Source organism: Antechinus flavipes, chromosome 3 (genome assembly GCF_016432865.1).
Source record: "Antechinus flavipes isolate AdamAnt ecotype Samford, QLD, Australia chromosome 3, AdamAnt_v2, whole genome shotgun sequence".
NCBI lineage: Eukaryota > Metazoa > Chordata > Mammalia > Dasyuromorphia > Dasyuridae > Antechinus > Antechinus flavipes.
This window is the reverse complement of record NC_067400.1, coordinates 627,085,999-627,101,678: the sequence shown is the minus strand read 5'-3', so window position 1 is coordinate 627,101,678 and position 15,680 is coordinate 627,085,999. Positions and strand designations below refer to the sequence as shown.

The 15,680-nt window shown below is 38.2% G+C and overlaps 2 protein-coding genes across 2 annotated transcripts; both read left to right on the top strand.

Annotated features, from left to right (window-relative positions):
* The first annotated feature begins 216 nt into the window (after positions 1-216).
* LOC127557634 (vomeronasal type-2 receptor 26-like) lies at positions 217-9,423 on the top strand. Its single transcript, XM_051990947.1, has 6 exons — positions 217-320; positions 557-848; positions 2,097-2,216; positions 5,096-5,317; positions 7,385-7,508; positions 8,486-9,423. Exons 1-6 carry the CDS (start codon positions 217-219, stop codon positions 9,388-9,390), a joined length of 1,767 nt encoding a protein of 588 aa, XP_051846907.1. The 3' UTR covers positions 9,391-9,423.
* A 1,511-nt stretch (positions 9,424-10,934) lies between these two features.
* On the top strand, positions 10,935-13,601 carry LOC127557633 (vomeronasal type-2 receptor 26-like). The gene is made up of 3 exons (XM_051990946.1): positions 10,935-10,943; positions 11,492-11,615; positions 12,652-13,601. The coding sequence occupies exons 1-3, from the start codon at positions 10,935-10,937 to the stop codon at positions 13,554-13,556; spliced, it is 1,038 nt and encodes a 345-aa protein (XP_051846906.1). The 3' UTR covers positions 13,557-13,601.
* The last annotated feature ends 2,079 nt before the right edge of the window (positions 13,602-15,680 follow it).

Genomic DNA, 15,680 nt, shown 5'->3' with positions numbered 1-15,680 from the left:
ATCTATTTAGATATTACATTTTTATATCTGTTAATAATTATTTATAAACTCGGGTGAACAACTTATTTCTATCAAGTTAATGCCTATTTTTCCCAACATTACTTGTCTTTTTTTTTCATTTTTTATTGCTCCACTTTTTGAAAATTTATTTAAAATTTGTCTCACCTATCTAAAGAATTTGTTAGCCTTTAGAGGAACTGCTTATGCTGTTTGGGAATGAACCGGGAGCTGGTACACAGCTGTTTTGGTGGGTTTAAATGTGGTGATAATTCTGAATGGAAGGAGGAGGAAATCTCTGGTATAGCTCCTGATGCCCTCAGGCACAAACACAACAAAACTAGTAAAAGCCTGGGTAATTGAGATATTGCTAGCAATAGACTGAAATATGCAAAATATCACAACATGATTACAAAGAGAATAAAAGTATAGGTTGACCTAAAAATATACCTTAATATAGCTGGGGAAATCCTTCTTTTGAAATTTCCAATTTCTCTTTAGAGTTGGTAGAATCATACATATTCCTTGTTACTCACTGATAATCTCCCTCCTACTTCAGGTGGCTGCTCAAACACTATTACCAAGTCCTGGCTTTTATGTTTGCCATAGAAGAAATCAACGGGAACCAAAATCTGTTGTCCAACATTTCCTTGGGATTTCACATCTACAATGCTTATCACAATGATGAGAGGACCTTGGAGAGTTCCCTTATGTGGCTGTCAGGCCAGGGACAGACCATTCCAAATTACAGCTGTGAGAAGCAGAGAAAGTCTGTAGTCGTCATTGGAGGAGCCACTTCTGAACTGACTTTCTCCATGGGAACTCTATTGGAGCTCTATAAGCTCCCACAGGTAAGAAATCGGTACCTTAATTTAACTTATGCTGATTGGAAGGCAGAGGCAGGCCTTCTGGGTCTGCTTGACCCTTGAAATAGTTGTCAAATACAAATGTCAAATTTGGGGGGGGGGGAATTCTGGCGTCTAATTTAACTCTATTGACTCTCAGAGATGAAAAAGAAAACACAGAGTTTGAGGACTTCAGATTTATTAGCTTCATCATGTAGGATACAGCACATTTTGACCAACCGACTATTAAAAAAATCATGTAATTGAATGTTGAACATATTTATTAAGCATCTAATATTTGTAAGCTCTTAGGTTCAATGGTAGGGATACAAGAAAGTAAAAAAACAGACCATGCTTACACCAGTTTCAGCTAGGGCAGGTTTGATGAAGAGGATGACCCTTATGTGGAGGTCTATATGATCAGAAATGCTTTACCAGGAAGAGATGAAGAATAAGCCCATTCTAGATAGATGAAGATAAGGAGACTAGGTTCACACAGGGTAGGTGGGCAGAATCTTTTTTAAGCAAATGCATTAAACTGAAAAACACCTATGTTTGGTTCCTTTGCAGATCAGCTATGGTCTCTTTGATCCACTCCTAAGTGACTCACTTCAATTTCCTTCTGTTTATCAGATGGCCCCCAGTGACACCTCTCTTCCCCTTGGCATGGTCAAGTTAATGCTGCATTTCAAATGGACTTGGGTGGGCCTTGTTGCCTCAGATGATTCAATAGGTGAGAAATTTCTTAGGGACCTTCAAGAAGAAATGGCCAGAAATGATGTTTGTGTGGCCTTTATAGAAAAGATCTCCACTAATCAGACATTAAAAAAAGAATCGTATCATACTTTTGTATACAGGATACTTCTTTCTACAGCAAATGTGATTGTCATTTATGGAGATACAAATTCACTTCTGAGCCTGATGTTTACACCAAATCCTTACGTGATTGTAAGAAAAGTGTGGATCACTACTAGTCACTGGGATATTGACAAAAAACCTGGTTATATCTATTTTAATAATTTCCATGGGGCTTTGATATTTTCAGATCAGACAAGTAAGATTCCTGGGTTCAAAGATTTTCTGAAAACTGTTAATCCTGCCAGACACCCAGAGGATATTTTCCTTAAGAACTTTTGGAACTCAGCTTTTGGATGTCCCTATATATATGGAAAGGAAAATGAGGGGGTCTGTTCACCGAATGCCTCTTTAGACACACTGCATTTGAGCTATTTAGACATCACTATGTCTGATCAGAGTTACACTGTCTACACTGCTGTGTATGCTGTGGCCTGGGCCCTTCATGAAATGTTCTTGGTGAGATCAGAAATGGAATCAAATGTAGATGGAGAAAACAGGGTTGTTTCCCCACAGAAGGTAAGGTTCCCACCTTCAAAAGAGTGATATTAAAGTCATTGACACTCAACTTGCAAACATATAGAAAAGAGATAAGGAATTAGTAACTCAGCTCAACTCTTTTTTCAGTGAGTTAGCTCTTCACAGCAGACTCAGGGTATTTTACCTCATTTCTAGTCATTTCAGAATTAGGATCACCTCTGATGGATGTAGCTCTTTTCAACAATGAGCTGATACAGGTCAATTTAAAAGACCTGTGATAGAGCCATTTCCATTCAGAGACAGAACTATAGGGATTTAATGTAGATCACAACATAGTATTTTCCTCTTTTTTATTGTTATTTCCTTGTTTTGTTTTCTTTCTTTTTTTCTTTTTCATCTGATTTTTTCTTGTGCAGTAAGATGTGTGGAAATATGTATAGAATTGCACACACGTAACATATTTTGGATTACTTGCTGTCCAGAGGAGAGAAACAAAGGGCAAGGGAGGAAAAAAATTGTACCACAAGGTTTTCCAAGGGTGAATGTTGAAAACTATTTTTGTTTGTCTTTTTAAAATAAAAAGCTATTATTAAAAAAAGAATTAGGATCCGTTCAGATCCCTGTGACAGGATGCAGGAGTGAGAATCAAGATCAATTGGTTCCTGAGGATCTTTGACAAAGAAAATGTAAGGGAAGGGAAGGAGCATCAACATTACAGATGCCATGCCTCCACCAGAGGATGAGGAAGTCATGATCAGGCATCCATGATACCCTGGCAGTTTTAGTTATTCCATGGCAGTCTAGTACAATGGAGAGAATTCTTGTTCTAGTCAGACAAGCTAGATTCAAATCCTGCATGAAAAATATCCCTCAGGTGCCATTGAATAAGTGAATTTACTTTCCTTAGAAATAAAGCTGAATGAAAGAGCCTCTATGATCATTCCAGCCTTACAACTAACTTTTTCCTTTTTTTTCTTTTAAAAGGCTATAAGAATTAAGTGCCTTGCCCAGGGTCACACATAACTCTCTCGAGCTGATTTAAACTCAGTTCCAGACTCTAGTCCAGTCTCTAGCCAAAGTACCAACTGGTTGATCTTTTCAATGTAAAGTTTAACATGGAGTGTTAAATCTGAAAACAGGGATTTATATATTGACTTTTATAAAAATATAAGCTCCTTAAGAACAGGGATTTCTCTTATTCCGAGTTTAGTCTCCCATACTAGCATGATGTCTAGGCTACTTGGAAGACACTTAATAGGTGGTTCTTGAATGAAAATCTTCTTGAAGCTTAATTATCCAAATTGGATTCTTAATTCTTCTATCTCCCACTCATCATTAATTGAGCTATCACCAATCAACAAATAGGCATTTAGAATACTTCTACCAAAGAAAAGTAATATGATATAAAATAGAGATAGGAACTCAAAGATTAAGAAAAACTCAGTCTCAAAAACTTAACATTAGAAGAGACAACATAAATATGTGAGCATATATATTCATATTTTATGTAGAACATATATAAATATATGTATTTATAGTGAATATATTTAAAAACTAAATGATTCATATATTATATACATACACAATATATTACCTGTATGTACAAATTATGTATATGTACAAAATAAATATAATATATGTAATATAAAATGTAAATACTAATAAATACAAGAAGATTAAGGAAAAAGGCAAATATCAGCAAAATAATTTTCCTAAATGTCAACACATTTTGTCCAAATGGTTCAATAATTGCTTAGGTTTAACCTATAAAGTATTGCTTGCTATTTGGGGGAGAAGGGAGATCAGTGAGAGAGGGAGAAAAAATGGAATACAAGGTTTTACAAAGGTAAATATTGAAATCTCTCTTTCCATCTAATTGGAAAAAATAAAATACAAACTAAAAAACATTTTAATATGTCCCTCCCCTAACCCAATATTATAATACACTCATGGTTAGGAACCATAAATGAATTCTTATATCTTCTAGCAAAAAATATTCTCTGCTTGGTATGAAAGTCCTGTATTGTGCAAGCCCAGCTTTCCAATCTAATTTCACACTATACTTATTTAACATTTTATGTTTTAACAAAACTCCCAACTGGGTGAACTCTGAATTATATCATGTCATGCAACTCCATAATTTTATACAGACACTTAAGCCTGAGAGACATTGCTACCTCACTTCTGCCTCACAGCATCTTTAGCTTCCTATAGGTTCAGATTTTGTGTTCTTACTTAAAAATCCTTGCTCAGTTCTCTTTTCATATAAGATAACATGGGTAAAAAAAATTATATATGGAAAATGGAGGGTATATAAAGAATGCTATGTAAATACCTATTCTTTCCCTTCAAATTCAGTGGGAGTTTATTCTTCATGGAATGATACTGTATTTATTTTTCTGATTCAATGCTCTGTTATCCAGAGGAATATAAGTTCCTTGAGGGCAAGAAGTTTATCATTTTTATTTTATATCTTAAGGAACCAGCTGAGTGCCTTGAATTAATAAATGATTATAAAGGCTTTTAGGATTGTACTGGAAGCAGTCTAATTAATTATAGGGGTGAACTCTGTACCACCCTACTTACTCTAAATAATACTAGATGCTATCTTTCTGTACCTTCGTTCCCAAACCCAATCTCATCAAACAGAGAAAAGACCTTTCTGGGTTTTTTCAACAGGTGAAAAATTCTACTTCCAGCTTGAGATTAGGCCCAATCATCTAACCTGGAAAGAATAGTTGGGTTTCTGGTTCTTTTATCCAATTTATTAGCAATCCAACCTAATTCTGTGACAAATGAAAAATCTTAGGATTGTACACATTGCAAGGCATTGAAGAAAATGTAAACAGCAGAGAAACTAGAAAACATCCCTGAGAGAATCTAGTGGTGATCTTTCAATTAATTTTCTTCACTTTCAGCTCCATTCCTTTCTGAAGAACCTTCAGTTTAATGATAGTGCTGGGAATCTGGTTGTCCTGGATAAGAAGAGGAACTCTGTGGCAAACTATGATATTCTCAACTATGTGACCTTTAGCAATGATACCGAAGTCCTGATAAAAGTGGGAGAGTTTATAGCTCCACTTGGCCAAGATTTAACGATACAAGAGCATGCCATTACGTGGTCCACACGGAATAAAAAAGTAAAGAATGATCAAAATGTTGGTTTTATAAAATCTGTACACATAAGAAAATAGCCCATCAGAATAGTCAGTAGCATATTTTCAAACTTGGCACATATTCCACAAAATCTGCTTGAAGGAAACAGCTTAGAAATAATTTTTTTGGGATGCATAATGAATTATGATCATTAGCATTTTTCCCTCCCAAGATTTCTAAATCTTGTAATGAACAAACTACCACTCCAACTGTGGTTCTTATCCAGTCACTCAGTCTTTACTAAGTATTTATGACCCTGTGGAATATAGATGACCAAGCCCTTCTATCCTCCCCTACCTCTCAAGTTATACCAATTCTAGAATTTTTTTCCATGACATTATTTCTCCATCTCATCCTCTGCAATCATTTTCTCCTTTTGACTTAATCTATCATGAAGTAAGGGATTTTTCTGAGTCTTTCAGTATGCAGCTTCACCTTCATTACTTGACATTCCAAGTAAATAACTGCAATTAAATTTTTAAGTATTGACCAATTTGATTTTTTTTGCTGGCCCAAATTCTTTCAAAAATCTTCTCTAGCATCATGATTCAAAAATGATTTTCCATAGTGCTGTTTTCTTAAAAGTTCCACTCACAAAGTCATATATTGTTCCTGGGGAAAAATATAACCGTATGTATACAGACTTTTGCTAAAAAGGCAATATCTCGGTTTTTTTAGTATATTGTATAGCTTTTCCTTTCCAACCAGGAAACCATGTCATCATGGCAGTCACCATCCGTAGCAATTTTTTGAAGCAAAGCACATAAAACATGTTACTATTCCCATTTTTGTCCCCATATTTGAGACAAAATGATGGAAATAGTCATAAAGATCTTGGGTTCCAGTTAGTAGTTTGATTGATTTGTTAAGCTTCAAGGGACTTTTCTTGCTACACTCAAGAGGCTTCTTAATTCTGCTACCCTTTCTGTCATCAGAAAGACATTGTCTAAATAACTGAGATCTTTGAAATTTCTCCTGAAAAACTTGATTCCACTTTTTGTTTGATCCAATCAGGCTATTTTCATAACTTATTCTACATATAAATTAAATAGATAAGAAGAAAGCATACATCCTGATCATAATCTTTTTCCAATCTGAAAGCAATTAGTTGTTGCCTGTTTAGTTGTATCTTTTACTTCTTGGTGCACATTCATGTTTCTTGGGCTGCAGTAGGATGATCTGGTACTCCCATCCCTTTGAGGACTTCCCACATATGTTATGAGTAACACAGAAACTATAAATGAAATAGACATGCTATGGTTGATTGTCCAGGAACCTTCTTCCATTACCCACAGTCCATGAATATTAGCAATTTGATCTCTAATCCCTCTGTCTCTTTTGAAAACCAGCCCTCTCTTCTGGTAATTCTGCACTTGCTGTTACAACCTTACTTGAAAGATCTTAAATATTGCCAACATGTGAAATGAATGTAATTCTCAGTGACTTGAATTGTCTTGGAATCGTCCATCTTTAGAAGTGACATGTAAACTGACCTTTTCAACCCTGTGTCCACTATTGTATTTTTCAAATTGGTTGTCCTGCAGTGTCCAGTTTTTTAAGAGCCACATCTTTCAGAATTTTAAATAGTTTGGCTAGAATTATATTACTTCCACTAGCCTTATCATTAGCAATGTTTACTAGGGCAACTAGGATTTCATTCTCCAGAATACCTGGCTCTTGAGAGTAACCACAACATCATGGTTGTTGGTGATATTGATACCTTATTTAGATAGTTCCATTGTGTTCTATTTCTACTAAATAGCAAATATTTTGTCTTTTATCATTTCTATATTTTCATGAAACTTTTCCTTAGTAGCTCAAATTTTCTTAAAGAAATCTTTTATCTTTCCCATTGTATTGTCTTCTATTTCCTTATTTCTTTATGAAAACCTCACCCAGGTTGTTTTGACCCTAATAGCATCCTCTCTTCTACAATTGAGAAGAAATCCAACTCCCCAGACCCTTAGTTATATGTGTCCCTTTTTCAAGGAAATTGATCTAATCTTTGTCAGAATGACTGTCTCAAAAGCTTTTGATACTTCCCTGTGCAGCCTCCTCAGTCCAGATGCAACAAAGCCTGTGGTCCTGGATTCCAGAGGAAAGCTCAGGAAGGAAGGCCTGTCTGCTGTTTTAACTGTGACCCCTGCCCAGAGAGGCACTTTTCCAACCAGACAGGTAAGTCTGTGAGGACACTTACTCACCTTCAGGAAACATGGACATAGAGTGACCAAGCAAAACAGAATGGGTGTCCCACTTACAGTGAGGCAAAGGAAATTTATTACCTATGGACTGGTCTCCAGAGATTGAGGGACATCTAGAAGAAAGGTCAAAACAATCAAGACTAATTAAGGTTTAAAGTGATCAATTATTAGAGAGATATCTGGGGTTTCAGATCCACAAAGTAGGAATTTCTTGCCAAGTTTCTCCGTACTTAATTCAGCAATAAATTGATTACCTTACTTTATGACATCGAGCTGACAAATTTATAATTCTTGTTGTTCATATTAAGAATAATATGCCATGTTTAAAAGGTATTCTGTGAATATTATATATATATATATGCTAGCATGTATTTAGTGGCTACTTAGTAGATGAAGGAAGCACTGGGCCTGCAGTAGGGAAGGCATCTTCTTGAGTTCAAATTTGGCTTCAACATCTTCTACCTCTGTGACTAAGGGCAATTCACATAACCTTGTTTACCTCAGGAAACTCATGAGGAAGCTCATCAGGAAAAAATTAATCTAGAAGAAAAAATACCAAATACCTCCATTATCTTTGCCAAGAAACCTCAAATGTGGTCACAAAGAGTCAGTCACAACTCACAATTACTCAAATTTATTTATTATTTTAAGATTTGCCAAACTCTTTCCATTTATGTGAAGTAGGCACAATAATTATCCGCATTTTACAAACTATGATATTGAAGTATAAAGAAGGTAATTTACTAACGCAGCATCACAAAGCCTCAAACCTATCTGAAGCAGAATTCAAACTCAGGTCTTCCAAGTCTTGTGTTCTATCCACTGATAACAGATTCTGATCCCCATTGAAGTAGATGAAGCCATTTGTATTATTGCCACAAATATTATTGGCCCACTGAAAGGGAAGGTTTGCTGAGGCTGAAATATTGAGACTCTGATTGTTCTCTTCAGACATAGATCAATGTGTGAAATGCCCTGAAGATCAATATCCAAATCAAGAGAGGAATCAGTGCCTCCCCAAAGTGGAGACCTTCCTGGCCTATGAAGAGCCCTTGGGGATGGCTTTGGCTTCTATAGCTGCATGCTTGTCTCTCCTCACAGCTCTGGTTTTCTGGGTCTTTGTGAGGCACAAAAACACCCCCATAGTCAGAGCCAATAACCGGGATCTCAGCTACATCCTCCTCATCTCCCTTTTCTTCTGCTTCCTCTGCTCTCTGCTCTTCATTGGTCGCCCAACAGCAGCCTATTGCCTCCTCCGACAAACAACCTTTGGAGTCATGTTCACGGTGGCCGTCTCCTCTATTTTGGCCAAAACCATCATTGTGGTTCTGGCCTTCAGAGCCACCAGACCAGGCAGCAGGGGCAGGAAATGGATGGGAAGCAGAGGCCCCATTTCTGTTGTTCTCTTTTGCACCTTGATACAAGGCATGCTCTGTGGAGTCTGGCTGCTGCTCTCTCCCCCATTCCCAGAAGCAGACACACACTCTGACCGTGAGCACATCATCCTGGGGTGCAATGAGGGTTCCCTCATTGCCTTCTATTTTGTCCTGAGCTACATGGGAGTCTTGGCCCTGGCGAGCTTCGCCGTGGCCTTTTTTGTCAGAAATCTCCCTGACGCGTTCAATGAAGCCAAATTCATCACCTTCAGCATGCTGGTGTTCTGCAGTGTCTGGGTCTCCTTCCTCCCCACGTACCAGAGCACTAAGGGGAAGATGATGGCGGCCGTAGAAATCTTCTCCATCTTAAGCTCCAGTACTGGCTTGCTAGCCTGCATCTTTATCCCCAAATGCTATGTGATCCTTCTGCAGCCCCACAGGAACACCAGGAAAACCTTAAAGAATAATGTCAAGTCTTGAGTGCACAATTATTGTGAATTGTTCTGTGGAACTAATAACATGAGATTTTAGACAACCAACCCAAATTGCTCTTGTGTCCAAGTGTCCTGGTGAAACACAAATGACTTCTGCATTTACTAAACAAAAGCTTCTTGCTGATTCCCCACTGTTTCAAAAACATTTTCATTAGGTCTTTCAACTTCATGAATCTGATGAGTTTCATCTTTCAGAGTTTTCTCCCCTTCTTCACATTGAATCCATATTTGAATTACACAAATTCTTCCATGATATCTGCATGAACATCTGCTTCCTTACCCTTTTTCCATCCATAATATATAATTGGTGCAAATAAAACATTTTTTCAAGGATAGATTGGGGTATAACTATAAATTTGTTCTGCTATCACTTTATTGATGGGAATATAATTCCCATTTGTCCTCCCAGTTGTTGGCCACACCCAACAGCTAATGATAACTTTTTAAAATTAACTCATTTACCTCTCTTTACATAGGGTGGCTTTGGTACAAGGTATTGAAATTTTTACCTTACAGTAAGATTACTCTTACTAACCAGAATCTAAAGATTTCTACTCATTGTATTAGAGACTATTCTGAATGCCGTGAATCACTCTACTTTTCATGATTCTTATATTTCATTCTTCAGAATGACTGTGATTTGACTTATGTAGCTGTTGGCATCAGGTTTACTAATTCAGGTGATGGTTTTTGAAACTTACAAAACATTCTTGGGCACAATTAGCTGTGATCATTTTCCAGAACTGTAAAATAAATAATGCTGGGGAAGATTCTGGGAACATGGTGGGGTAGATTGGTATATTTCAAGATCTGCGGATTTTCCCCCAAATACAACAAATTTGCATTTCAGAGCAAACATAGATTTAGGGAAATCCAGGAAGACTTGAGACAGAACAGGGGATCTCTTGAAACAACCAGAGATGATCTGAACAAAGACCTGGGTGTTGTGAGCTTTTTCTTCTCAAAACACAGCCAGGTGATAAAAGTTCAGATCTTTTATTATCTCCAATATAGCCCGGTTAGCTTAGAGGCCTATCTCTCTGCTTGGTTCCAAGAGCTCTCTCCAAATGTCGCCAAATCCAAAGGTCTGGTCCTTCAGCCTCTGCCTCTGCTTTCTTCAGCCTCCAGCCAGCTCCACTCTTCATGTCATTCCGGTGAAATCTCTCAAAGTGCTCTGTGTCTGTTTCTTTTATACAAGAGGGAGGAATTGTGGGATACGAGAGAGAGGGATTATGGGTTTTCTCCCATAGTGCTCTCTGGCCCAAAGAGCTTCAAGGGAGGTGTGAACTCATAAAGGTACAAAGTTTACTTTGTGAAGCTGGCATACTTGTGCACTCCAATGAGTAAAGGTGTAAACACAAGCCTTGTATTAATTAGTCCTACTTAGTACCTCGTTTCAGGTTCTGCCCAAAACATCTTCTTGTAAGATTAGATCAACTCTAATCAGTTAGCAGTTTGTAAGGATTCCAACACCTGGGGCCAGGATTAACCTATGTGATTTGCAAACACCTCCAGGTTAGCTCTGCAGAAATGTCAAGTGTAGATCCCCATGGTTAGCAACATGTGAGTTGACACTCAGCAGGATCTACAGAAACTTTTCCTTCTGACTACTTGAGGAGTCTGGATTTGAGTCCAAGAAAACTGAGCATACCTTGTCTGATTAGGAATGTTTACTAGGGCAACTAGGATTTCATTCTCCAGAATACCTGGCTCTTGAGAGTAACCACAACATCATGGTTGTTGGTGATATTGATACCTTATTTAGATAGTTCCATTGTGTTCTATTTCTACTAAATAGCAAATATTTTGTCTTTTATCATTTCTATATTTTCATGAAACTTTTCCTTAGTAGCTCAAATTTTCTTAAAGAAATCTTTTATCTTTCCCATTGTATTGTCTTCTATTTCCTTATTTCTTTATGAAAACCTCACCCAGGTTGTTTTGACCCTAATAGCATCCTCTCTTCTACAATTGAGAAGAAATCCAACTCCCCAGACCCTTAGTTATATGTGTCCCTTTTTCAAGGAAATTGATCTAATCTTTGTCAGAATGACTGTCTCAAAAGCTTTTGATACTTCCCTGTGCAGCCTCCTCAGTCCAGATGCAACAAAGCCTGTGGTCCTGGATTCCAGAGGAAAGCTCAGGAAGGAAGGCCTGGCTGCTGTTTTAACTGTGACCCCTGCCCAGAGAGGCACTTTTCCAACCAGACAGGTAAGTCTGTGAGGACACTTACTCACCTTCAGGAAACATGGACATAGAGTGACCAAGCAAAACAGAATGGGTGTCCCACTTACAGTGAGGCAAAGGAAATTTATTACCTATGGAATGGTCTCCAGAGATTGAGGGACATCTAGAAGAAAGGTCAAAACAATCAAGACTAATTAAGGTTTAAAGTGATCAATATTAGAGAGATTTCTGGGGTTTCAGATCCACAAAGTAGGAATTTCTTGCCAAGTTTCTCCGTACTTAATTCAGCAATAAATTGATTACCTTACTTTATGACATCGAGCTGACAAATTTATAATTCTTGTTGTTCATATTAAGAATAATATGTCATGTTTAAAAGGTATTCTGTGAATATTATATATATATATATATATATATATATATATATATATATATATATATATATATATATATATATATATATATATATGCTAGCATGTATTTAGTGGCTACTTAGTAGATGAAGGAAGCACTGGGCCTGCAGTAGGGAAGGCATCTTCTTGAGTTCAAATTTGGCTTCAACATCTTCTACCTCTGTGACTGAGGGCAAGTCACATAACCTTGTTTACCTCAGGAAACTCATGAGGAAGCTCATCAGGAAAAAATTAGTCTAGAAGAAGAAATACCAAATACCTCCATTATCTTTGCCAAGAAACCTCAAATGTGGTCACAAAGAGTCAGTCACAACTCACAATTACTCAAATTTATTTATTATTTTAAGATTTGCCAAACTCTTTCCATTTATGTGAAGTAGGCACAATAATTATCCGCATTTTACAAACTATGATATTGAAGTATAAAGAAGGTAATTTACTAACGCAGCATCACAAAGCCTCAAACCTATCTGAAGCAGAATTCAAACTCAGGTCTTCCAAGTCTTGTGTTCTATCCACTGATAACAGATTCTGATCCCCATTGAAGTAGATGAAGCCATTTGTATTATTGCCACAAATATTATTGGCCCACTGAAAGGGAAGGTTTGCTGAGGCTGAAATATTGAGACTCTGATTGTTCTCTTCAGACATAGATCAATGTGTGAAATGCCCTGAAGATCAATATCCAAATCAAGAGAGGAATCAGTGCCTCCCCAAAGTGGAGACCTTCCTGGCCTATGAAGAGCCCTTGGGGATGGCTTTGGCTTCTATAGCTGCATGCTTGTCTCTCCTCACAGCTCTGGTTTTCTGGGTCTTTGTGAGGCACAAAAACACCCCCATAGTCAGAGCCAATAACCGGGATCTCAGCTACATCCTCCTCATCTCCCTTTTCTTCTGCTTCCTCTGCTCTCTGCTCTTCATTGGTCGCCCAACAGCAGCCTATTGCCTCCTCCGACAAACAACCTTTGGAGTCATGTTCACGGTGGCCGTCTCCTCTATTTTGGCCAAAACCATCATTGTGGTTCTGGCCTTCAGAGCCACCAGACCAGGCAGCAGGGGCAGGAAATGGATGGGAAGCAGAGGCCCCATTTCTGTTGTTCTCTTTTGCACCTTGATACAAGGCATGCTCTGTGGAGTCTGGCTGCTGCTCTCTCCCCCATTCCCAGAAGCAGACACACACTCTGACCGTGAGCACATCATCCTGGGGTGCAATGAGGGTTCCCTCATTGCCTTCTATTTTGTCCTGAGCTACATGGGAGTCTTGGCCCTGGCGAGCTTCGCCGTGGCCTTTTTTGTCAGAAATCTCCCTGACGCGTTCAATGAAGCCAAATTCATCACCTTCAGCATGCTGGTGTTCTGCAGTGTCTGGGTCTCCTTCCTCCCCACGTACCAGAGCACTAAGGGGAAGATGATGGCGGCCGTAGAAATCTTCTCCATCTTAAGCTCCAGTACTGGCTTGCTAGCCTGCATCTTTATCCCCAAATGCTATGTGATCCTTCTGCAGCCCCACAGGAACACCAGGAAAACCTTAAAGAATAATGTCAAGTCTTGAGTGCACAATTATTGTGAATTGTTCTGTGGAACTAATAACATGAGATTTTAGACAACCAACCCAAATTGCTCTTGTGTCCAAGTGTCCTGGTGAAACACAAATGACTTCTGCATTTACTAAACAAAAGCTTCTTGCTGATTCCCCACTGTTTCAAAAACATTTTCATTAGGTCTTTCAACTTCATGAATCTGATGAGTTTCATCTTTCAGAGTTTTCTCCCCTTCTTCACATTGAATCCATATTTGAATTACACAAATTCTTCCATGATATCTGCATGAACATCTGCTTCCTTACCCTTTTTCCATCCATAATATATAATTGGTGCAAATAAAACATTTTTTCAAGGATAGATTGGGGTATAACTATAAATTTGTTCTGCTATCACTTTATTGATGGGAATATAATTCCCATTTGTCCTCCCAGTTGTTGGCCACACCCAACAGCTAATGATAACTTTTTAAAATTAACTCATTTACCTCTCTTTACATAGGGTGGCTTTGGTACAAGGTATTGAAATTTTTACCTTACAGTAAGATTACTCTTACTAACCAGAATCTAAAGATTTCTACTCATTGTATTAGAGACTATTCTGAATGCCGTGAATCACTCTACTTTTCATGATTCTTATATTTCATTCTTCAGAATGACTGTGATTTGACTTATGTAGCTGTTGGCATCAGGTTTACTAATTCAGGTGATGGTTTTTGAAACTTACAAAACATTCTTGGGCACAATTAGCTGTGATCATTTTCCAGAACTGTAAAATAAATAATGCTGGGGAAGATTCTGGGAACATGGTGGGGTAGATTGGTATATTTCAAGATCTGCGGATTTTCCCCCAAATACAACAAATTTGCATTTCAGAGCAAACATAGATTTAGGGAAATCCAGGAAGACTTGAGACAGAACAGGGGATCTCTTGAAACAACCAGAGATGATCTGAACAAAGACCTGGGTGTTGTGAGCTTTTTCTTCTCAAAACACAGCCAGGTGATAAAAGTTCAGATCTTTTATTATCTCCAATATAGCCCGGTTAGCTTAGAGGCCTATCTCTCTGCTTGGTTCCAAGAGCTCTCTCCAAATGTCGCCAAATCCAAAGGTCTGGTCCTTCAGCCTCTGCCTCTGCTTTCTTCAGCCTCCAGCCAGCTCCACTCTTCATGTCATTCCGGTGAAATCTCTCAAAGTGCTCTGTGTCTGTTTCTTTTATACAAGAGGGAGGAATTGTGGGATACGAGAGAGAGGGATTATGGGTTTTCTCCCATAGTGCTCTCTGGCCCAAAGAGCTTCAAGGGAGGTGTGAACTCATAAAGGTACAAAGTTTACTTTGTGAAGCTGGCATACTTGTGCACTCCAATGAGTAAAGGTGTAAACACAAGCCTTGTATTAATTAGTCCTACTTAGTACCTCGTTTCAGGTTCTGCCCAAAACATCTTCTTGTAAGATTAGATCAACTCTAATCAGTTAGCAGTTTGTAAGGATTCCAACACCTGGGGCCAGGATTAACCTATGTGATTTGCAAACACCTCCAGGTTAGCTCTGCAGAAATGTCAAGTGTAGATCCCCATGGTTAGCAACATGTGAGTTGACACTCAGCAGGATCTACAGAAACTTTCCTTCTGACTACTTGAGGAGTCTGGATTTGAGTCCAAGAAAACTGAGCATACCTTGTCTGATTAGGAATGCCAGGCCCAGATGTACTGCAGAGCAACCCTGGGCATGTAGGAATCAGCACAACAGGAGTACAGAGGCAGAGGGGTCAAGGATACTGCTGGCTGCAGGCACTTACAGAAGGAAAGAGCTCTTGGTTTGGGGTTCCAGGTCAAAGGGAGGAGCTGAAGTAAAGTTTGAACCATCATCCCATGATTAGAGATGCTTACACTAATACTTCTTATTTTAAAAAAAGAAAATGGCCAAGATGAAAGAACCCCACCACAAAAACTTACTATGGGAACAGGGAAGACCATAGAAAAACATTCTCACCCAACAAGTAAGTAACATGAAATGCCTTTCTAATCTGAAAGAATTTATAGAAGTGAAAAATGAATCTAAAAATCAAATGAGAGATACTCAAGGAAACCTTTTTTAAAAAACATCCAAAAGAGGCAGCTATGTGGTGCATTGGAT

Bases quoted from the DNA above. Each gene is read 5' to 3' on its own strand.
- LOC127557633 (XM_051990946.1), top strand. The intron at 11,616-12,651 runs GTAAGTCTGTGA...TGTTCTCTTCAG, and splicing joins GCACTTTTCCAACCAGACAG to ACATAGATCAATGTGTGAAA.
- LOC127557634 (XM_051990947.1), top strand. From the start codon at position 217: ATGAACCGGGAGCTGGTACACAGCTGTTTTGGTGGGTTTAAATGTGGT. The intron at 2,217-5,095 runs GTAAGGTTCCCA...CTTCACTTTCAG, and splicing joins GGGTTGTTTCCCCACAGAAG to CTCCATTCCTTTCTGAAGAA. The intron at 5,318-7,384 runs GTAAAGAATGAT...TTCCCTGTGCAG, and splicing joins GGTCCACACGGAATAAAAAA to CCTCCTCAGTCCAGATGCAA.